Source organism: Bemisia tabaci, chromosome 2 (genome assembly GCF_918797505.1).
Source record: "Bemisia tabaci chromosome 2, PGI_BMITA_v3".
NCBI classification, from domain to species: Eukaryota; Metazoa; Arthropoda; class Insecta; order Hemiptera; family Aleyrodidae; genus Bemisia; species Bemisia tabaci.
The window spans coordinates 35,850,945-35,875,847 of NC_092794.1; the positions used below are offsets into that span (position 1 = coordinate 35,850,945).

At 38.9% G+C, this 24,903-nt stretch overlaps 1 protein-coding gene across 4 annotated transcripts in view; it reads left to right on the forward strand.

Annotated features, from left to right (window-relative positions):
• The window catches only part of Nup214 (nuclear pore complex protein Nup214), a 208,611-nt gene that overhangs the window by 122,215 nt on the left and 61,493 nt on the right, over positions 1 to 24,903 (forward strand). For 3 of the 4 annotated variants that reach the window (XR_011899324.1, XM_019045593.2, XM_019045590.2), the window contains exons 13-16: positions 450 to 611; positions 10,342 to 10,512; positions 19,245 to 21,983; positions 22,703 to 22,806. Coding sequence is in view for 3 of the 4 variants with exons in the window: in XM_019045593.2 (XP_018901138.1) it covers positions 450 to 611; positions 10,342 to 10,512; positions 19,245 to 21,983; positions 22,703 to 22,806 (3,176 nt within the window). In the remaining variant the exon portion in view is untranslated. The remainder of the gene's footprint in view (positions 1 to 449; positions 612 to 10,341; positions 10,513 to 19,244; positions 21,984 to 22,702; positions 22,807 to 24,903) is intronic. The other variant, XM_072297225.1, reaches the window with a different exon arrangement.

Below are 24,903 nucleotides of genomic sequence, written 5' to 3' on the forward strand. Positions count from 1 at the left end.
ATTCTCGTTAAGGACCCTCTATGGATGAGAAATCAGGTGAGAAAAAAAGTTCCGCTCTTAAAACCGCATAAAGGCCCCATATGACTGGACTATTAGCATTTTAGGCCACGCCCGCCATCTTGAATTTTCGAATTTTGGAAATTCGACTGAAAATTCGAGTTCCCCATTAAAAATACCATGAGACATCAAATTTCACTTACTTTGGTGGCATCATGAAAAAAAATTGATCTGCCTATGTTTCTCAGATTATGACAATTAGAACAGCTGAGGACACCTGATTAGACGCTTATTTGAATTCACCCATGTATCTACATGATTTATACCCCTAAGGTGTATGGTAAATCCACTGATTGCGCTACATCAGCAAACATCATACCTAGCATCCCCAATGATAAAAGGTTATTTGAATTTATTTAACACTCAGTTATACAGCATCTATTCGGTTTCAGGTATCAAAGTGTGGTCCGATTGCAAGAGTTAGATCCTGTCAGCTTGCAGCGCCTTAACAGTATTCAGTCAAGTTGTTACTATGTGGAAAGTCAGTTGAAGCAAACAAATTCTCAGTTAGACAGTTTGTGGATCGATGTGCAAAATTCTTTGGCTAAAGACAAGTAAGCCTTTCCCCCCCTCCCTTTTCTAAATGAAACAGTGAATTTTTATTTATTTTGCAAGAGTCTGAATGACAGTATCAGGAAAAAATTTCAAGGAAAATGATTAACACTCTTTTTCTGTCAATATCATCTGCGCCATTTGACTAGTGAAGAGTCGTCGCAATGTTCCAGCTGAATTTGTTGATGTTCACCCATGTTGGTGAATAACTTAATATGTGCTACTTTACATAGTTCAAATTCAGAAAAGGCGCCTCTTTTGAATAAATTATATTTTCTAGGAAACTGGTAAGTGACGGAAATCGAGTGAGGTCATTTCTGGCTTTAGAAGCAAAAGCAGAAGAATCAAGCCCCATGAAGCAGGGCCAGATTTAGTTTTATGCCGCCCCTGGGTTGGCCATATTTTGCCCCTGTATTGTTAAGAGTAGTCCCCCAAGGGGGAGGGGGGAGCTTATTTTTGAGTTATGAGAAATTTCATAAAACTGGGTGTTTAATGTGTGTTATGGAGTAAAAGAAAACACCATTATGAAGGATTTAAAAAAAAAAAAAAAAAAAAAATTACCGGTGCCTTGCTCCAGTGAAGGGCGCTAGTCCAAATTGGATCATAGAAGGACTACACCATGTCATTTCTATAGAAATTTTAGAGTAATGAGTTCTTAGGGCAAAAATTTTTTCCATTTTGACGTATCTCAAAGGAGAAAGCCTTGAGAGGTCACTTTAAGACACCCAAAGCCACCCCTCAGAGCAGAGGTCCTGCGGTGAGCAGCATCCGGCACCAGGGTGCGCACAGTAGATGGGTACAGTACAGTAGAGGGTTTCTGTAGATTTCGAAGAGCTGCGGATCTTTGGACGAAAATTTCAAGGATTTTGACGTATTTACAACCGTCAACATGCCAGAGGCTGTATAAAGGCTTGCATGCAATACGCACATGTTGCGGCGAGTACTTCAATTCATAATGCGGGTCGTCGCACAGTGCGTTGAATGGTGTTAAAAATCTCCCTCGAAATGTAAGTCGAAATTTTCCAAAAATTATGTGGTGAACGTTAAGTGGTATATCCGGCAACACTATTGTCAGTGATAGTATTAATTTTTATCGATACCTAGTGCCTGCTCAGGTGGTCGTTATCAGCCAGTTCTGAGCTCCTGATCTGAATCCAATTGCCGATGACAACAATGAGGAGCATATTGACAGGCTTCAGTGCCATTCTATTATTCCTGGCAGCTTCATTCCTACTGGTAAACACTATTTATTTTTGGTTTTTCCAATTTTTAAATCCTTTTTTGGTGGCGAATATTGCACTTTGAAATACTGCTCATTTTTAACCCTTTTTCCTACTTCCATGGAGTGGCAAAAAAAAACTGTTGACAACTATTGAACTTTCGTGCACATGGATTTATTCAGTGGTATGTGTACTCTCAGAAAATCAACGGTTCATCTGCTCAATGTTGCCTGTTGGACGGAAATCATGATTTTCTAGGAAAATTTTGCCATTTTTCAGGTGTTTTTGGGCTTTTATTCGACTTGGATTCAGAGTTCACAAATTAACCTCAAATTTTCAAGACATTATGCAAAGACGCAAATAGATAACACTTTAAATGAAGTAAACAAATGGTAAAATTCATTTTTAAGTATTACATGATGCCAGCTCGCTCTTAAAAACAGGACATTTTTTTCATATTTGTATCCACGTAATATGTATGCATTTATATGAACTTATTCCGATTACATGAACCTAGTTTCCAAAAAATGTTGATATGAATTTTTTAAATGGCATGTAAAAAGAGAAAATTTGAAATTGAAGCAACTCCAGTGTTGCTCAATTTCATAAAAACTTCCATTTTCGCAACGCTCGTTTTTACGTTCTTTTATAGTTTCATGAAGTGGCAAAAAAACTATTGACAACTCTTGAACTTTTGTGCACGCGAATATATTCAGTGGTATGTTTACTTTCAGATAATAAACGGTTCATCTGCCAGATGTTGCCCTTTCGGATGGAAAAAGTGGTTTTCTAGGAAAATTTGGCCATTTTTCAGGTGTGTTTTGCTTTTATTCGACTTCGATTCAGGGTTCACAAATTCACTTCCAATTTTCAAGACACTTTGCGCAAACACAAGTAAATAATTCGTAAAATAATGTATAGAAATGGTAAAATTCATTTTTAAGTATCATATGATGCCAGCTCGCTCTAAAAAATAGCACATTTCTTCAGTATTTGCATCCACGTATATGTAAGTATATAAACCCCAAAAAACTTTCAGATTTAAAGGGGTAAAGAATCCGGCCAAAGTCTTAAACTTACTGAGAAAAATTGTCTTGTTAGGTACTTCTCAAAGGAAATGATAAATTATACTTCACTGTACATCGAATGTAGACCCCTTCATTTATTAAGAATGCAACAGTCATGACGTGTAAGTATGTTTAGCCCCTCTAGGAGGGCTCTGCTTCCTTACCTATTTGCATTTTTATCAAAAGTAAATAAATAGTCGATATGGATTGAGATGAGCCTTCTATGTGCTCCAAAACAATATGAAACAGTTTATCGCACGAAGTCCAATATTTTCCGATTCAGGTCCTACAAATGCTTTTAAAACAGCATGACAAAAATACTCAATCGGCTGGCTGAAGTCCAGTATTTCTCTTGAGAATAGTCTCCTCCTTGAATGAGTGATGCAACAATTGCGACATTTGTGTATAAAAAGCCCTTGCAGAAGCCTTTTTATTTGACTTTGCTAAATTTTGTAGAATCACTGACGTGTCCGCCAGATTGCGTAAAAAAAGTAGGTCACTGAAATTAATGCTTCATATAGATATCTGAGGATCCATGTCAAAACCCTCTTACCTATCCTACTCTAAGTATAAATTAAGAACGCTATTTTCAACCATGAATTTCATTTTTTCTTTAAATCTTCATTAATTTTCCTTTAAAACAATTCGCAATATCCAGGTAATCTGGAGTCATTTTCATGACGATCAGTTCATTATGCAGTGGTATATGATACAGTGTTATGATAGCTTCCATTTACATGCATATTAAACTGCAGCATCGTAAGTTGAGAATATCAAAGATATTATACAATAAATAAGTTTTGGAAGAAAGCAAGAAGAATGATACGCTCGAAAAGTACGCTGCAAGCAATCTTCCAGCAATCTTCCAGCATGCAGAGGGGACAAATTCTAATGATTACAGTAAGGGCAATTTGGCGGGCACGTCAGTGATTCTACAAAATTTAGCTGAGTCAAATAAAAAGGCTTCTGCAAGGGCTTTTTATACACAAATGTCGCAATTGTTGCATCACTCATTCAAGGAGGAGACGATTCTCAAGAGAAATACTGGACTTCAGCCAGCCGATTGAGTATTTTTGTCATGCTGTTTTAAAAGCATTTGTAGGACCTGAATCGGAAAATATTGGACTTCGTGCGATAAACTGTTTCGTATTGTTTTGGAGCACATAGAGGGCTCACATCAATCCATATCGACTATTTATTTACTTTTGATAAAAATGCAAATAGGTAAGGAAGCAGAGCCCTCCTAGAGGGGCTAAAAATACTTACACGTCATGACTGTTGCATTCTTAATAAATGAAGGGGCCTACATTCGATGTACAGTGAAGTATAATTTATCATTTCCTTTGAGAAGTACCTAACAAGACAATTTTTCTCAGTAAGTTTAAGACTTTGGCCGTATACTTTACCCCTTTAAATCTGAAAGTTTTTTGGGGTTTTTGCAGTTTATATCAGGTGGTTTTTGGAATGAAGTGAAGCTAATGAAACATTTGGCTGGAGACAGAGAAACTGAGAATAATATTTTCAATGAGCAGAACTGGGACTCCATATTTGATCAACTAAACATTAATAGGGGGTGATTGAGTTTCCGATCAATAAAAGTTACCTAATGTTTTGGTTAGTTTAAACTTCCCTCATCAAAATAGGGTACATAATGTTTTAAAAACTGATTGATTAGCAATTAATTGTCATAGTGTAGGCTATTTAGAATGAACTTCTTTTGCCGCATAAATTATCCCTTACTCATACAGTTTCAACATTAATTCTGCAATTTTTACTGCGTTTAACTCAACTGTTGGACATACTTACATTCAGCCACTAAAATTTTAAATTACTTAAATAACAGTGAGACCACTAAGTGGAAAGTCCATTCAAAGAGTTAAAATTATTTTTTTTGTTCACTCATATAGAGTATTTCCTGTAAGAGGTACTTAATTTACCAATAAAAGTGTGCGTCAAGCCAAGCTCCATCGGCCACAAAAGTATTTTTTCTTTTAACAGAGTAGAACGTCTAAGAATGTGACTTGAAACATGAAGATAAGAAAATTGTATATATATTATACACTCTGTTGAACTTCAGGCAATACCGTATACCTATATTGGCGCTAGCTGAGAATATTTTGATTTATTTTGCTTCGAGTCGCTTCACCACAAAATATGTCGAATCTTAAAATTGGCATGAAGTAAACTTTTAATTTGTAATGGAGTCATTTGATTCATAAAAGATATTGAAGGCTACCTCTCAGTTACCTGGTAGTTCAAGAATTCCTGGTAATTTGGTTGTCCACCGTCGGACTAAAGACACCACCCCCAAACTCTTCATCAGAGCATGTTCCCCAGTTGGTACCGAAGCACAAACTTTTTGATCATAAACCGAAAAGCTACCGATTGGTCTCATCTTTTTTGGCCTTGATTCACCCGATTATATTTATTCCACTAAGAACTAGGTAGGCACGCAAACCACACATAGACCCAACGCTCAATGAATTTCCGAATGCACTGTTTCACTGGAGTAATTATGCTAGAAATTAAGCCTGGAAAGTACTCACTTGGTGAAGATGGAATACTTCAGTGACACATCGACCAACAACACCACAATACGAGGGGGGGACCCAAAAAAACCGGAATTTCGCTGTAACTTGGCAACAATGGAAAATATTCGGGTTCCACCACTAGGAGGTGTAACTAGGAGCTATGATGAGTAACTAGGCCAAATTTCAACATCGTAGCTCATTTTCTTTCCATTTTGGCGAGACTTGGATTCAGGGGTATTTGGCGGCTTTGTAGTTTTTGAGGATAGGTGATTTTCATAGGCTGTGTGCGGCTAAACTCTGTCAATTTTTGAAGTGAATGTTGCAGAGAACATGATTTACCTATAACATAAGTGAACAAATGTTTTTCTTCGTTTAAAAGTTTGATTTATTGTTCGAACGTAGGCTGAACGCCAGGCGGCCGTCACCGGCTAGAGCGCAAAATAGGGGATCAATTCGGCAACAATGCGTTTTGTGCCAAAATTTTTCATAGCAATGTTCTAAATATTTCTGTATTACATCCAAGTGATATCTGCAAGTAGACGAAACGATATTTAACCATGTTCATTCACAAAAACGCGATTTATTTCTTCTTTCAGCGGTTCTAGCCGATGGCGATAGCGGTTTAGAGCCGTACAGGGGTTTCGGGCGATACAGACCATTTTGAAACTGAAAAACCGTAATTACACTGAACGCTTTAATGAGGCTTGTCCTTCACAAGCAGCACTTAGAAAGTTTAATAGAGAAAACCGTATTTTTATCGAGCAAGAGAGAAAAATTTGAGCTCTAAGTGTTGTTACTGAAATTGACTCATCTTCAAAAACTACGAAGTCGCGAAACACCCCTGAAGCCAAGTCTCGCCAAAATGGAAAAAAAGTGTGCTACGATGTTGAAATTTGGCCTAGTGGCTCTTCATAGCTCCTAGTTACACCTCCTAGCGGTGGAACCCGAATATTTTCCATTGTTGCCAAGTTACAGCGAAATTCCGGTTTTTTTTGGGTCCCCCCTCGTACACCACCAGTGTAAGTCCATGAAATAACCTCACTATTTGGTGTGTTTACATCAAGTTTTCATATGTAAAGATAGAGAAGGAATGGGCGCTACGTACTTACTTGGCCCAGCGATTCATGCAGCAAAATAAAACCTTCATTTAAAAGTAATCATCAAGCTGAGAAAATAGAACGAGTACATACCTTTCATGAAAGACTTTGTTACACGTTGACTGGCAAAATGGTGTTTCTAACAACTTTTGACGCAAAATCAAAGAGACTTGGAGAAAACCAAATTTGAGCTAATACTCATCGTCAAAGATCTCTGATTTAGGGACATAAAGTTGACTCAGTGGTTGAACACACAGACTAGTGATTGAATTATACCTCGCATCCCCATATACCCATGATGTCTTTGATCTAAACAAGCAACGGTAAGAGGCAAAAGCTTTCGAAGATTAGTCATGAAGAAAACAAGGTCTTAATGTCAATAACATATGCTTAGGAAGAGCACAAGCACTCCAGAGCATGTAGGTTGAAAGCAAAATTTATAGCGAATGAACTTCGGTCAGAGCATAGTGACAGTGATGCATGTCGTGTGATGGGCAGAGGCTCATATTACAGTACTTTTTAGGACTTTACCTATGACTGATAGGGTCCACTGGAAACAACTACATCTCTTGAAGATTTGAAAACTAGCATTTGTGACTTGAGGAAAACAGTAATATAATTAAAAACTGAGAGTAATGGGCGATGTCTCTCCTTTCGATCCACTGATCCATTGATGTGCATGGTAGGGAAATTTTTGGATGATGTTAGTCACAAGAATGCAAACTGTGGTGTAAATCCTGCTTCCTTTTGATAGTTTGGCACAACTTTGGTGTCCTTTTATTGACGTAATTTACCTGAATTACATTTATTTATGCCTCCAGGTGAGATACTGATAGATACTTGGACTGATGACCTCACTTCTGGATTCCGTCGTTCAAAATGAAGTCATCTTTTGAACTTTTTTAGAGAAACTAATTAAAAAGTGTATTGGGCTCTGACAGAAGACGTGCAATGTAATAATTGAAGTGTGTAAAAATAGTAGTTAGCGTCTACAGAGAATTGAACTCTTATTTAAATTAAATCTATTCACAACTAGTTAGTAGAGGTTGGTCACGACTCACGAACCAGAATGGGGAATTTCGTTCCCGAAACACGGGCTGGACTGGCTGAACTGAACGGAATCGACCAATGGCATTGAACCACTACTGGTTTTTTTCTAAATTCAAACAATTATAGCTAAAATTTAGAAAGTTATTTGCCGATGCTGAATTATCCAAGCATTGAAACCCTATTTAATGTGGTAGAAATGAAATCCTCACATCTTCAAGCATGATCCTTTGAAAGTTTCATTAGAATCTGCGGCCGGGTAAGCAAGAAATCTGTTGTGAAAGGTGATCGTGTCGGGTAAGTTTCGAAATTTCAAACTTTCCCGCTACTAAACGGCCCATGTTACAAAAAATATTTGTCGTTTTGGGCCTTTAAGTGCTTTTAACTTTTTGAAAACTTAGTGGATCTTGATGAAACTTTCCCACTTTGTAGGCCCAATTTAGGTGCGTCAGTGGACACCCAGATCGTTGGAATCCGTGCCATCGTTTGAGCTACAGTCAACTTCAAACCGAATCAATTTTCAGAATAAGGGGGGGGGACGTGTGTCTATGGTTGGCTGCCACCTTTTTCATTTGGAGCCTTCCACTGTTGTCAAGTTTAGACTTTCTCTGGAGGTGGCTACCGCCACCCATGATATGAACTTATTCCGATTACATAAACCTATTCTCCAAAAATTATTGTTTGTGCAAATTGTCTTGAAAATTTGAGGTTAATTTGTGAATTCTGAATCAAAATCGAATAAAAGCCCAAAAACACCTGAAAAATGACCAAATACCCCTAGGAAATCATGAGTTCCGTCGGAACAGGCAACATCGAGCAGATGAACAGTTGATTTTCTGAAAGTACACATACCACTGATTATATCCAGGTGTACAATAGTTCAATAGTTGTCAATAGTTATTTTTGCTACTCCATGAAAGTGGAAAAAAGGGTCAAAAATGAGCAGTATTTCAAAATGCAATATTCGCCACAAAAAAAGGATTTAAATATTGGAAAAACCAAAAATAAATAGTGCTTGCCAGTATGAATGAATTCTCTATAAAATGCCATCACTTATTCAAACATATCCATTGAACATTACTATTGACATCTTAATCATTTTTCCTTTCAGAAAATAATACAAAGTTGGAAATTTTGAAACATTACAATAAAGAGTTGTATTCTAACTTCATCCATTGATGTAGTAAAACGTAGAAGTAATGAGAAATAAAATTAGAATCATTGAATTAGCTTTTATCTCAATTAAAAAAAAAATTATTTTGCGCTCTTTAAGATTTAAAAACCTGTAATGAAAAATGACGAAAAATGGCAACACAGCAACGTTGAACTATTTTCTCTCTCGGTAAATTGATGTGTTTTGAAAATAAGCACTTAATAATTTTTTTTGGTGCGAGCTTGAGCTTGATATCTTATTTTTTTCGGGGAGATATCTAGTTGAAAGGGTTTTATCCGATTTCTCCTCAAAACGGGGCCCAAAACCCCCTCAAAATTTCCCCTCAAAATGTTCCCCTCAAAAAGTTCTGTTCGTCGCAAAATAGTACGTACCAAGAAGAGGAACTCATGTAATTTCTATGAAATTTCAACAATTTTTAACGGAGATATCGATTTTTGACACTGGAACCCTAGTAATCAATGTGCTGTGTGTCGTCCTAAGGCGAGCGTTTCAAAAATGCAACTTAGCACTCCCTATAGTTCCAGCGGCAATCTATGAGGAAGAAAAGCTCAAGTACTCGCTAGAGCGAATCGATGTGTCGTTAGGGAGAAGAAAGGAGAGAACTGAAGAAATTCTTGCGTAGATACTGAGTTTGCAGTACATCCCATTAAAACGATAGGTAAGAAGAAGTATCAGTTAAAGTAAATAACTAAGGATACAATTTGCCGTCGTCATTATTTTGGAGTCTTTTCACTTCCAATCCATCCACAACTTTTTTTCAAATTTTTGTGTAATTGTATTCCATTCTGTTTGTGCCATTGAAATTATTTTTCTGTTGTTGTTTAGCTCTATTGAACTAATTTTCAAAATTAAATATTCCTAGTTATTTAGTATTTACCTGTTCCTTAAGTTTGGTACTCTAAAATTCATATATCCATTGTGTTATTTTTCTCTCGTTTGTGGTGTTTCTATGTAGCCTCGTTTTAATCTTTACAATTTGCCATCCAATAGAATTTTTTGGCAAATCAGGTGAAAGAGTAGCATGCAGTAAAGCATGACAACCCAGAAGAGGACATACCATATGGGCAATTGGGTATTGAGCAGCCGTTAGCGCATGAACGATTGAAAATATGTCAAAATCCTTGAAATTTCTGGCCCAAGGGCCTCAGTTTTTCGAAATCTTCAGGAATTGACTTTACGCAACCCTGTGCCCGATGCTGTTCTCTGCGGGACCTCTGCTCTGAAGGAGCGCCGAGGGTGGTTTCTTGGGCCTCAAAGTAGCCGTTTAAGGCTTTTTCCATATAGATACGTCAAAATAGACGACATTTTTACTCTGTGGACGTCCTTCTACAATGCAATTTGGACTTGCACCCTTTATTAGCGCCAAGGCACGGGTAAATTTTTTTTTTTAATCCGTCATAATGGTGTTTTTCTATACTTCATAGCACACTTCAAACACTCAACATTGTGATATTTCCCAAAACTCGAAAATAAGCCCCACCCTACCCCTAACCCCCGCCCCAACGCGGCAACTTCCCACGCCACCTCATGTTTGCCCCTCTTTAAATTTAATATTCTTGGATGGATATCCTTATTATCTATTTATTTCTCTCACAGAATCAACATGAAAATTCCAACTCTAGAAAATGTATATCAAGCAATGGTCGTTCAGAAAAATTTGGTGGACCAGTTTAATGTCAAACTCAATGGTCTCTCTTCAAAAGTTAAGACTCTTCAAAACAACAGACCTTACATCATGACATCTAATAATATCGAAAACATAAGTGGGTGAGTTCATAATTATGAAGTAGCTTCAAAAAATTCTCTTTTTGTCGATTTTTAAGTTTTCTTATTTTCATTTGTTATTTGTCCGTAAGTAGTAGGTATAATCTTATGAACTTTTTCCCTGCCATAAGTAAACTGTAAATATCTTTTAATTAAGTTTGATTATGGTTTTTTCATTTTGTCTGGCTGAGCTGACATTGTATCTTATTTTCACAAGTTTTACAATTCTCCAACAATTGATTTCCCCAATGAGAAAAACATAGTATCTAACAAGGGGAGGTATTGAAGTGTTTCTCCTTTATTTTGATTGGAGCATGCCCAAATGTTTCTTTACTCCAAATTATTGCACCCCTATTTCTGCAAATGGAGTTTTAGGGTATTTTCACATTTTATTTTGTATGTTGCGTGTTTCTCTAAGAGGAAGCACTAAAATTTGACCAAATGTGTTATCGACGAATTTAGTTTCTTGTATAGATAGTGTCAAATCTGATGTCACTGTGCAACCTGACGCAGCGTGGTGCAGCACAATTAGTAGATAGCGGTCGATCTCTGTCACCTGTTACGCCTTATGCTAACATGCATAATTGACTTATATTTTATTTTATTTTATTTTTTTGTTTTACAATTCTTTTTTCAAGCATCTAAAGGCACCAGGTATGATAGACAGTGTAACATCATGTAAAGACAGAGCTGAAATTTCTGAGCTTGAGCTATTTTTTTCTCTCTTGAACGCTGAGGGTTATGCAGTTCTGGATCTATTTCATTGAGCAGCAAATTCAATAATATCATGCAAAAAAGTCAGATGCCAAGAATAAAATGTATGCAAAATACCAAACAGGCCGCTGTTGGTCCATCTGAGATTTTACCATAAGTACTCATTTTTTACACATCGGAATTGACAATTTGTAGCAGTAAAGTAACCTTAAAATTCAAGGCATTTATTTTTTAAAACTTACGTTTTAAGGTTACTTCAATCCTTAAGAGGTTATCTCCAAACAATTGACTTTTTTTCCTATTTATTTTTATTTTTCTTAATTGTCTTGTCATAGAGAAAATAAAGAAAGTGGTGGTGAGGCAGCCATCTGGAACATTGGCTGTAATGTAAAAAATCACACAGATATGCAAACTGTTTAAAAAAAGTACATTTTGTCACCTTCCAGCCGAAGTATCACAAGTGCCATTTTTACCGAAATTGAGTTATGAATAGTTTCAAATTAACGAGATGCATTTACATACGAAAATAATAATTTATTCTAGAACAAAAATGTAGAAATATGAATAATAATCTATTAGAGTTGGCGTACTTTCGTATCACAAGGGCTGTTTGGGAGAGAAGCATCACAAGCATCAAATTCGGCTGCTGCCTACCTTTCTGATTGTTAACAATTTTTGTTCCAGCAACCCTCAGAATGACTTAAAGCTAAATTATTTTCGTCTGTAAATGTATCTCATTATTTCAAATATAATATTATTTTTGAATAAAAATAAATAAAAATGGATAATATCCTGTCGAAGTTGATTAACTTTTGTATCACAAGCGCCATATAAGAGCAAAGTATCACAAGTGCCAGGATGGGTACTCACTCAACTTTGGGATTGTTCTTACAATTTTAGTATCAACAACACTCAGAATGACCTGGAGCATTTTGAGCAATTTCACACTTTCCGGCCAGAATATCACATGCCCTATTTTGATCAAAACTGAGTTATGTATGGTTTTGCATTAATAAGATGCATTTACTTTCAATAATAATAATTTTTCTTAAATTAAAAATGAATTTGGAAACCGTGGAAATTTTATTATGGAAAAAACTCCGTTAAATTTGATGAGCTTTGGTATCACAAGCACCAGGGGCTCTCAGAATGCCCCGAGAGCGGGGTATCAGAAGCGCAGTTTTCGAAGAAAAAAAATGTTTTTTCAAAGAAATTTTATTACAATTTAAGGCGGTAAGTTGTGGTGGATCAGTATTTCAAGTTTTAAGCCGAAACTCTCGTCTTGTGCGGTCGCAAATCAGTTTTTTGTGTCTCCCGAAAAGTTGGCAAAGTGGCGCTTGTGATACTTTAACTGGAAGGTGACAATTTCATGATGGAAACTGCATACTCTAGGTCCATGGAACGGTGACAGGTGAAAATATTCAGTCTGGAATGTCCAACTGTAAAAATGTCAAATGAAAAATGCTTACTGTTGTAATGTTTTCTTCTAAATGTCCGATACATAAAATGTCAACTCAACAAAAATATTTATGTTGTGTAATGTCCCAAGTAACATGTAAACGGCATGTAACTGCAAATATCCAAAATATCCGACAAGTCTGAGGCAGAAGTATAGAAGGTGCTCCAAGTTATTTTCCTTCACTCAACATTTTTTCAAATGGTCTCCGAATTTAATACCAAATAAGAGGTGGGCATGACCAGATAAAACACCCCATTAGCCATAGATACGTCACGAATCAACGAAAAGCAGAAAACATCGTCCGAAAGCTACGAGCCTTTTAAAGAGGCCGACAACGCGGACATCTACTTGAGGGCATTGGCCAATCTTTTGAAGAAGCCAGCTGTGGAACAAGTCAACGAGCAAGAAAATCCTTAATTTTGTCAATGATTGAGGCGAAGTTATGGTGACTTACTGACAGTTCTTCAAACTAAACTCCTAACCTAACTTATTTTACTGTAGACATTTGCTGTTATATGCCATTTTATTACCTTTGACATTATACAACATGAGTACTTTCGTGAAGAGGACATTTTATGTAAGGGTCATTTTTAAGAGGACATTACGACATTGGGCATTTTCCATTGGATAGTTTTACAGTCGGACATTCTAACCTGGATATTTCCACTGAACACCTACGGAACGCCGTTTGTAAGAAAACCTAACCAAGGTAGGATGTGATTTCATTATAATTCTTCTTCTTCTTCCGTGCTTGGGGTAACAGACATAAAACATAATCAGTAAAATATAATGTGTTAAACATTAGATAGTTGGATAGTTTGGGGTTTTCTGCCTCCACAGCACTATTCAACGCTCAGTTGGAGTAGTTGCGAGCTGAGCAGTTGTTTGTATGAAGCTTCTACAGGACGTTAGTCTAGACGGTTGTACTTGGTGTTGAAAAGGGTGTCGATCATTTAGAGCCTGTTTCTTCCTTTCGATCTCAGCTGTAACGTCTCTTCTAATTACTGATGGTGCTACTTCAATCAGTGGGTAGACTTTGTCGATGAGAGTTGGTCTCAGGCAGCCGGATATGGTACGTGGGGCTTCATTAACTACTACATCCACATTCTTTGCATGGCTTGAATTCCTCCAAACAGGCGCAGCACATTTTACAGCAGAGACACCAAATGTATGGCCCATTGTACGCAGAACATGTGGCTCGGCTCCCTAGGTTGTTCCTGTAACCTTCCTCAATATGCTATCTCTAGCTTATACTTTTTTCTTGGTGTCGTGGCAATGATGTTCAAATTTGAGGGTTCCGTCTGGTTTTACTCCAAGGTATTTTGGAGTGCTGCAGTGTTCAAGTTCTTGGCCTTGCCAGCTAACCTTCAGTTTTCTTTTGGCTTGTCTGTTTCTCAGGTGAATTGCGCACTCTTGGGATTTACTTGGGTCAGGGGTAAGGTTGTTGTCCTCATAGTAGATTACAAGTTCACTCACGGCTCTCTTTCATGAGCCTTTCTTCCACCTCCTCAAAGGTGTTACCTTGTGCAGCGACCGCTGTATCGGCGGCGTAAATGAATCTTCTTGGGTAAGAACTAGCTGGCTGGTCGTTTGTATAAATGTTGAACAGTATTGGGGCCAGAACGCTTCCTTGGGTGAGTCCATTTTTTTTTCTCCTCCACTGACTGTTTTTGCTCCTCAGCTGGACGAAAAAACACCTATTTTGTAGCATACATGCAATGAACATAGTTAGCGTGTGGTCTTTTGTTATTTGATACACTTTCTGGGAGAGCAACTTATGGTTCACGGTGTCATGGGCAGCTGTGAGGTTCATGGTTTTAGGGCCATTGGGTTGTTGCGCAGGTTTTTTATTAGCTTTCACGCTTTCCTACTGCTGTGCTTCATGTCTGTTTCCTGCAGCAGTTTGCACCATTTTTTTTTTTTGTTCCCTTGGAGACATTTACAAGGAGTTCCTCACCTGCTGTAATGGTTTCATCCAAGAAGGGGTCTCCGCTCTACAACTCCTCATATTTCTTCAGGACGTCCTTAGACTTATCGGTTAATCAGGCAATATATTGTGTGCGGCATCCTCTAGTTATATGTTGTCTAGATACTTCTTATACTAAGTCTACAAAATCTTTATAGTTTTGTGGCTCAGGCTTAAGTTGAGTGATTTTGCTATCGATATCTTCTGAGAAGGGACCCCATTGGACCTGTTTGAAGTAGAATGATCTTTTAAGCGGGATGGTGTCAGGTTTGATCACATCGGTTATACAGCACGTAATTGCATGGTATTGTGTCCGAGGGATTGGATCTTCAACTGATTTGGTGCATTGTTTGGCTATCTTTTCACTTACTAAGATATTATCTGGATTGTATCCTCTTTTTCACCTACCGCTGTTGAATGAGGGAAAGATCTTAGGGTCATGCAGTGGTAGTAGGTCAGTGTGGTCTACCCATATTTCTAGCTTTTCATCATTTTCATCTATTTCATCTTATCCGTAAGCTGTATTATGCCAGCTGAGGTCTCCCATGACAATTTTAGTGCCTTTGTTGTCAAAGTTGTGCGGTTTGTGGAATCTGAAATTGGCGCCGGATGGTCTATAAACAGAAGTTACTGCGCAAGACTGAAATTCTACTGTTAGGATTTCTATATCGTCATCACATGTCATAGCAGCTAAGCAGATATCTATGTGTGTTATTTTTCACAAATATTGCACTCCTATACTGATTGTGCTGTCGTTCTATTATTAGCCTCATGCTGCTATTTTTAGTTTGTATTTGGTAGGTCTTCTATGCTGCCGTGCCAAGGAAGGAGGCCGTATGAACATTCGAAGGTTGTCAAATTTCCTTCGATAAATTGTTTGTTTTTTAGGAAAGTTATAAATGTTTTTCTTTGAAATTTTCAGGAACTTTATGTAAAACTAGCCGCTGTGGCTCGCTTCGCTCGCCTCGCGTCTAGCCGGGGGCTCCGCCCCCTGGACCCCCGGTCACTCGCTTCGCGAGTGACTTACGGCTCGCAAGCGAGCCGTATTCCGTGCCGTAAATGCAAAAAGATGATAAAGTAATGTAATCCAATAAGAACTCTTCTGAATACATGAATACGAGAGGCATTCCTTCCTAAATTAGTTTACCTGTTTTCAGTTCCGTAATGATCTTCCTTGTAAATTTTCAAAAGAAAAACGAAATTACGCGAAATTGCCAAGAAGCATTATGGATAGTTTTCCTGTAAGGGATTTTTCTTCGGGGGGGGGGGGGGGGCATTAACTGTGAGTTAAATAAGGCGAAGTCCCTCCGGAATATGACAATGTAAGCCCTGCGCACTTGGTATTGGCCAGGAGGAGTAGCTCACTGGCGTCCTCCAGGACTCCAGCCAACACCACGCCAAAGCTACAGACTTAAACAATCATACGTCGGGTGGCGCCAGTAGTAGAGAAATTTAGGACTTAAGAAAAGAGCAAATTTCGAATGTTACATGAAAAAAAGCATCTCATGCATTTGGCCATCATATAAATGGATGTATTTTCAAATGAATTTCGCGCAAAAGTATGAACGAACGGGGTACAAAACGTATTACCTTATAAAAGAAGGATTTTCGGTTACTCGGCACTGACCGGCAAAATACATGTAAATTTGGAGTTACTCCTCCTAGTCGTTAGCTACTCACTCAAGGAACATTCTGCGTAAAAAATTCGAGTGAATTGTTTGAATGTGTAAATTATTAGACTCATTAATTAGTATACGCACTAAAAAGAGACAAACTTCATGCACAGGACGCAACAATCTCGCACATTTGCACCCAGAAAATATGAGTAGAAATTGTGTAGAACGTTTCTGGCGAAAACAGGTGTACAATAGCCTCGCACTGGGTTGGACACTAAAAAACCGAGGATATTCCGTAAAAAAAGAAAGGAAAGAAAGTATGAGTAGAAATTGCTAAATATCCATTCATCGACTGGCGCGGCCGCAAAAGAACGTATCTCGCGAATACAGAGGCAAAATAGTATCACTCAATATCGGACACTCACAAATCGGAACTGTTCCGTGAAAAAAGAAAGAAAAATTGAGCAGATATTGTTAAGTACCCATTGATCAACTAACATAACCGTAAAAGAACGTATCCGACGAAAGCAGATGAGCGATGGGCAACCTCTCAAAAAGTCGCGAGATTTCGAAATCTAATCAGTGTTGCTCTCGAGATGCAGGATGCAGCTAAGTTGGCAGCGTACACGAATAGACTGATTTTCGGAGCAACTCAGAGGAAGCAATTCAGTCCTGAAAACATTTTGTTTCCTGTTTTTTCCCACGGTTTTCCTTTGCTCTTCGATAAAGGTAGCTGATGTAGGGGTAACGGGAGGGACAAACATAATTCTGCATTGGTAAGGAAGAACACCGTATGAGTCTTCAGACGTTGCCAAATTTCCCCTGGAAAACCGCTAAATTTCAGGAAAATTTTTGAAAATTTTGGATACTTTTGTTTTTAATTTGATCTAAAACGTCTGAATATTTCATGGGGAAAATATTCATAATTTTCCTCAAAAATAAACATTTTATCAAAGAAAATTTGGCAACTCCCGAATGTTCATATGTCGTTCTTCCTTAGCACGGCAGAATTGCAAACACTACGCTTTAAAAAAGAGACCATTTTCGGTTTTCTTCAAAGTATTCGGACATAACTCCAATAAAAATACAATGAGAGGATTAGCGCGAGGTTTGGATGTCGCTCCCTGGTCGGAAAATCATGTTTTGACTCGTCTGCCGACAAAATCTCGTCAAAGCGTTCAAGAACAGCTGGGCCTGGACAGTCAGGAGACCAGGCGGCAGCAATAGATCTCAATTCGTCATCCTTTTTTCCCTTCCTGCTCGGCCTAGTGGAGCTCCAAAAAAATTGATGAAATTTCTCTCATCGGGTTCGATTTCAACTTTCTCAGTAAATTTACGCTCTGCTAAAAAAGTATATTACAATGAACTAAATTTCGTCGTGATATGTTGATAAGTAACGGAAATATCGTTCAGCAAGTTATAAATGCAGCAGTTGTGGTATCGATCTTAGTGTACCGTAGAATCATGTATTTTCATTAGTTTGACCACCATTCTGCTCAAAATTTCACCGCGAATCGAAAAATATACACTGTAAAAACAATTTCCGAATGATAGAAAAAATTGCATTTTTATTGTCTTTAAATTTTGAGGGTCAGATTTTGTTTGGCATATGAGACAATAGGGCTGCGATCCCGTAGCGAGCAGTCTCGGGCTCGAGGGTTGTTAGACAAAAGGACGGGAAAACCCATGTCATCGCACCGCTTCGACAGTTTTATGGAACCACGTAGCTGGAGCGGCTTCCTTTTATTCAGACAGAGCAGTGCTGAGACTGAGTCCGAGTTTGACCTTCGGCGTTGGGTGAAGGCTGTGTAGTAGTAATATGGAGAGGGGTCTATTTGCATCTCTCAGCGGTTTACACAGATATGGCTGAAAAATTGGAAATTCTCATAGTTTTGCGAGCATCTAGGAGCTAGAAGCTTTCAATCGACCCAAAAATCGTAAAAATCGCCCCGGTAGATCTCTCAAAATAGGCGTTACAACAGGAACATAACCAATTCCCGGGAACTTAAGGCCGGAGGGGGGTGGATTTGGCTTTAAGAGCGTCTCAGGAAGAAGAGTCTGAAAAATTTGGAAGTCTGACAATTTTGCGAGCATCTAGAAGCTAGGAGCTTGCGGTCGACCCAAAAATCGTAAAAATCGCCCCGGTAGATCTCTCAAATTAGGCGTTACAACGGAAACATACCGCAACTCTCGGAAACTTAAGGTCGGAGGGGGGTGGATTTGGCTTTAAAAGCGTCTTAAGCGAAAGAGGCTGAAAAATTTGGAAGTCTGAAAATTTTGCGGACATCGGGACGTCAAGGGCTTTAACCAGAGTCAAGCATCGTCGAAATCGGTCCGGTAGAACTCCAGAAATAAGCGTTACAGTGAAACCCCCAACGATTTTATTTATATAGATTGCGAACAAAATTATCTGAAAAATTGGAAGAAAAGTATGCATAAGTTTACCAGGGAATTCGTGTTTTAGCAAAGGAAACTTGGCAACGCCTAAAGGTCCATATGACGTTTTTCCTTAGCACGGCAGGATGGGTTTCCTGAAGGAGTAGTATATCACAGTCATTTTTTTACGTATTGCACTAAGTAAAAGAGATTTATTTGTTGACAGTCCCTCTATATTACATGAGGTGGTCACCTAGGATGACTTTGATACAGGCCGTTTTGAGAGCGCTTTGGTTAGCCTCACTGTTGCTCCCACTCTGTTGCTCCTGTGTCTGAAGGATCAGCCAGCCAGAGGTATGTAATTCTGACCATTGCCTAGGGGGCGCCCAATTGCTGCACAAAATTCCAATATCTTTCCTTGCAATCCAAGTGTTGGATGAAATCTCCGTAGAGGCTCTTTCAATACCCCCCATTTTATGATAATAGGAACAAGGGTGTCGCCGAGGGCTATAAACAACATAGTCATATGGGAATCTTTTTTTTTTTTTTTTTTTTTTTTTTTTTTTTTTACTTTATTAAATGATTTTTCTCACATCTGTTACAGTGATTCAGAGCTGTCCAAGTTAGCGGAGAGCTTGATTAAAGTGAAACTGAATCTTTCTGGGAAATCAGGAAATCCATGCCTGGAAGCGAAACGACACCTAATTTTTCTTGCAAGGAGACAAATGCTGAGTGCAATAAAGGAGGTTAAACTGAAAGAACTGCAGAGCAATCACACCCCAAGAAGAATCAAACCAGCAAAACTTAAAGCCTCTAATGGAATGTTAATTGGCTCGTTCAATGCACTACCACTGCCTTCCAGTGAAGTCCATACTGTGCAGCAAACAAGAAAGCTTGGGAGTCAAAGTATACTTGTCTCAAACACAGCTCCAGCAGAACCTGGGTCAGTTTCAACCTCAGTCAGACCAACAGCCATTAATCAATTCTCAACTAAAATCATACCGCCAGTCAGTAAATTATTACAAAACAATACCATTTTTGAGGGAACCCAAGAAAGTGATAGTTTAGTCCGAACCAGCTCCAATTTTGTTAAAGGATCCAGCACCTTTGCACCCAAACCCGGTAGTCAGTCTTCTGAGGTGCAGTTTACATTCAAAAGCTCACCTGCCACAAATGTAACTACTATCTTTACACAGGTTGTAAAAGGCGGAACCTCTACGCATGTCACCAGTGCCCTGCAAAGAATACCTACTGCGACAATGTCAGTAGTTTCTACTGACAAGGGTAAAGAAACACCAAAATTAATTCCGGATTCACCTGGAAAGATTGATTTAACGAGTATGTTGGAGAAAAATGGCGAACCTGCTCATCCCAAAGCGGATCCTACCGTCACAGAGACAATCACAAGTGGGCTTAACTTTGGTTCATTAGATCCAAGTTCCACCTTGGCTGCTTCAACACCAGCGGTGAGTGGGTTTGGTGATGATGCGTCCAAAACTTTCAACTTCTTTGGAGCTAAGGTTGACTCTTCTAAACTTGAAGCCAGCCTCCATGCCAAATCTGACCCTCTCAAACCTAATTCTAGCCTCTCAAGTTCATTTGGTTTAAAAGAAGGCATTACAACACCTTCCAGCAGTCCTAGCTCTACCTCTGTTGATATGACCAGTTCTACAAAGACATCTTTCATTTTTGGAGGATTAACCAGACCAACTGCCAAGTGTTCAGCAGAACCCTCTGCAAGTGATGCTCAAAGCTTCACCTTTGCATTGCCTGTACCATCAATGCCTACATTTACAACGGCATCAACTACAGTTTTCAGTTTTGGGATGCGACCAACTGCTACAGCCACAGTAACAACATCAACTATGCCATTCTCTGCTCTGAATCTGAGTGTTACAAACTCCACCTTGACATCTCCTAATCAACCATCACTTTCGTTAAGTAGCACATGTGGAGCACCAACATCAGGAACTAACGCCAAACCTGAATTCAATTTTGATCGAGCCTCAACAAGTGGCCAATCATCATTTAACACCTTTAGCTTCGGTAACATGAAATCACAAGTTTCACTATTTGGTGGTCAATGTAAGTCTACTGAAACTCTGACAACAGACAGCACACCAACATCTTCCATAATGTTGCCTTTTATTGACACAAGTTCTGCTAACACGGTCAACGATACAACTGGCATTTCAGGAAGCTTAACAGTTTCATCCCCTGTTCAACTTTCACATGAAAGTACGCCGGTTTCAACATCCAGTGTGTTTGGATCATTAACAACCACACCGACCACCTCTAGTTTATTTGGATCACCAACGACCACTGCTTCAGGTAGTCTTTTCGTTTCTGTTGTAACAACCACCACCACAAGCCTTTTTCCACAGCAGGCAGGGAATGTATTCAATCAACCAAATGCAATTGTTGCTACCACATCTCAACAAACTACTAATTTTAGCCAAGCAACTACGGTTGCTTCTGCTGCAGACACATCTTCCAGTATATTTGGTCAAGAGTCTCTCTCGAAGGCATTACCTCCAGCCCAAAGTGTGTTTGGTCAAGCTACTTCAGCTACTACCTCTACCTCACAAACACCTGGCATATTTGGGCAGGCACAATCAGTTACCGCCACCACCACACAAACTTCAAGTATATTTGGTTCTGGAACCTTAATTACATCAACATCTACTTTAATGTCTAGTGTGTTTGCCCAAACAACCTCTGTCACCTCTTCTCAACAGACTCCCAGTGTGTTCCCCCAAGCAAGCTCAGGTACATCCCCTGTTCAACAAGGACCCACGCTGTTTCGCCAGTCTACTCCTGTTGTTTCCTCTAGTCCACAAAATTCCATTATCTTTGGTCAGACAACCAATGTTGCTGCTAACACACCCCAAACTTCTAACTTGTTTGGACGCCCTCAAACAACAAGCACAAGTGTTTTTGGAGGTGGTACCAGCCCTGCAGCTAATAGTACGTTTGGACAAGCCTTGCCCATTTCATCTAAGTCTAGCATCTTTGGCAACACCCCTAATCTCTTTCCAACTCCGGCCATGACCTCACCTAGCATTTTCAGTAGTCCTAATACAGCCACCACAACAACACCCAACACAAGCTTGTTTGGAACTCCATCTACTGCTGCGCCTACATCAGGTTCGTCTTTCTTTGGTCAAGCAATTTGTCGTCCAAGTGATTCTGGTGGCAATTCTGGAAATGTGTTTGGTCAGTCTGGGTCCATATTTGGTCAAACTGTAGCAACAGGAGTTGCAGGATTTAGCAACGCACCATTATTTGGTGGAAAACCTACGTTTGGACAATCAGGCGGATCCTTATTTGGGAACTCATCAAAGTAAGTTGGTGTGTTTTTCTTTCAATCACTAAATGAAGCTTTTGAACTGTGTTGTTACTTGCTGTCCACAATTTCCGATTTTAACGTTTTAGTGATTTGAAATATCTTCTGTTATGATCTTTTGCTAAGACCTTTAAACAATTTTCCAATAGTATCCAAGTTCCAAACAAGATTTGTAAGGAAACCATCCTCTTACCATTCTTTGTTCTTAATTGAACTCCTCTCTCAGTCGCTAATTAGAATCCTTATCTTTAATGAAATAAATAAATTAATTTGATACAAACAGCTAAGCACTGTTCATAGCGCCCTGAATTAGCAGATGAAAACAGCTGATAAAGGATTCAAATGGCAATATGAAAGCAATAGAAGATGAGACAAGGACCTGATGAGGAGCTTTGCAATGGTTGAAAAACACTCGTATCTATCTACTGCATTGTCGTTTTTGTTATTCTCAGTTTTGTTACACCTTCATTTCTTTCTTTTAACAGCGTGTATGTGAGAGTTACACAGTGTAATGAGCTACATACAAGGTTCCAAAAGAATAATGCTTTAATTACGGAGCTGAAGTATATGACAAATAATGATTCATGCAAATTTTAATTTTACATTTATCTTCACAAAAGATTCACATGAAGTACACGCCAAAAAATTATAATTTTTGAATAGCTTGGTTTATTTCAATTTGACAAAACTGCTACAGGCTCTCTTTTTTTTTCCAGCTCTTTTGGATCACCCTCTGGGACCTCTGTTTTTGGCTCTCCAACCAACACTTCAGCTGTAGGAAACAGCAGTGCAACCTCCCATGTCTTTGGACAATCCTCTGGTATTCTTTTTCTCTTGACATTTGACTATATTCAGGCTATCCCAGACCATCCATACCATACTTTTTCACCGCTATTTTGGGCCGAATATTTTGAGGACGGACAGAGACTTTATCCCAAGGAATCTAAATTTCATCATCCCCTCCCCCTCTGGGGTGTAGCAAGGAAAAGCGAGAACTCATACCATCCCGATCGTCACACAGCAAGCTTTCTGGAAAAGATCGAGCCTGAGCAGATCAAGCCACAAATTTAGGAAGCCAGATGCTCGTCCGGACGCCTGGGTTCGGGCGCCAACACACTTGAAATGCGTACTCAAAAAATAATAAAATGATTTTTCTTGAAGTGAGGACAGGGTAGTCAAGGAGGGATAATGAGAGCTAATTTGAACATACTAGAGTCAATTTTATTGAAGGGAAGAGAATACAATTTCTTAAACACAATTACAAACTTAAATTTTCAAATTAAACTAAATATGAGATCAAAATAGGGTGGTTGAAAAGGAATGAGTCGATCGGATTGATTTTGTGGGTTTTCTGCTTAGAAATACTTTGAAAGGAACGGTGAAAAGGACTTTAAATGTTGTCGGACTTTCGAATGAAATTTTATTCGTTTATTTATTTGACCTTAAATTTTCCAGACAAGCAGCGCTACTCACCACAGCACTCAATCTTCAATGGTAGATTTAAAGTTCAAAATAATTATTCTTAAAATAAATTCAAATCACAACCAACATCCCAGGTGCTACTCACCACGTGCACACTAGGGTGTCGGTTGAAAAAATAGACTTTCGAATTATCAGCCAGCCCAACCGGAATTAAGTTCTAGTATGTAAAAAACCCCTAAATCCCGAATTTCAGCGAGATCGAACAACTTTCAGGGGTCGCTAACCCCCCCCCCCCCCTTTATGTTTTTTTGTCTCATATTTAGTGATTGGACTTCAATACATTTTCCTCTGATGAAAAAAGTGCTGATGCGATAGGAACATGAGACTTGACCCAAACATTCTTCCCAGGTACTTTTTGGACAAGATTTCTTCAATTTTGACCCACTGTCACTCAAGGCCCCTACAGCCCCCTTCTTTCTGCAGCGTAAAACCACTGGTTTTTTTTGTTTACAAGGTGTACAATTTTTTTGGCCGGCTCAATCACCAATTTTTTTTCATCTTATTGTTTGAACAAGTTAAATTATACGCGCCGACCAAATTTCAGGTCAATCCGACCTTTATTGTACCCGCAGCCCCCCTTTTTCTGCGGAAAAAACGGAAAAAATTAGAAAATTTATCAGAATAACCGCCACCATTTTGGAACAAAATATGACTCTTGTCTTTCTATTCTTCACCCCTTTTGGCGAGCCTTTGGACCAAGTGTATACCAAGTTTTAAGTCGGTTGGATCAAAACAACTCCTGGTCCCCCACGGTTTTTGCCCTGAATACCTTGAAAATCGTGAATTTAATGGAAAAGTGGCGCTGCCATATTGAAAATACTGCAGAACTTTGCAACTTCTCCTTGATATCTTTTTTTAAATACCAATTACATTACATCGCCGAATTTTTGAGTCAAAAGAAGCACATTTACCCCCCTGTCCCCTTATTTTTCCACAGCGACCGGACGGAAAATCGTCAAACTTCAGGGTTTAGCCGCCGCCATTTTGGAAAAAAACTGAAAATCAACCTGCCTCCAGGTGAATTATTTCTAGAGGGTTCTTGACGCGTGCACTTGCCGAATTTCAGGTCGATGGAACCATATTTACTCCCCGCTACCTCTCCGTTTTCGTGTGGGACCCGTGGAAAACCGCGGAATCGATGAATTTGAAGAGCCGCCATTTTGAAACATAATGCGGGTCGCGACTCCATCCAGCCCTAGGAGTATAAAGAAGTCTTGTGTTTGTATTGTTACCAAGTTTCGCGTTGAATTAAGTATATCTACCCCCCTGCCCCCTTATTTTCCCACAGTGAACGGACGGAAAATCGTCAAACTTCAGGGTTTGACCGCCGCAATTTTGGAAAAAAATTGAAAATCAACCTGCACCCAGGTGAATTATTTCTAGAGGGTTCTTGACTCGAGCACTTGCCGAAATTTCAGGTCGATGGAACCATATT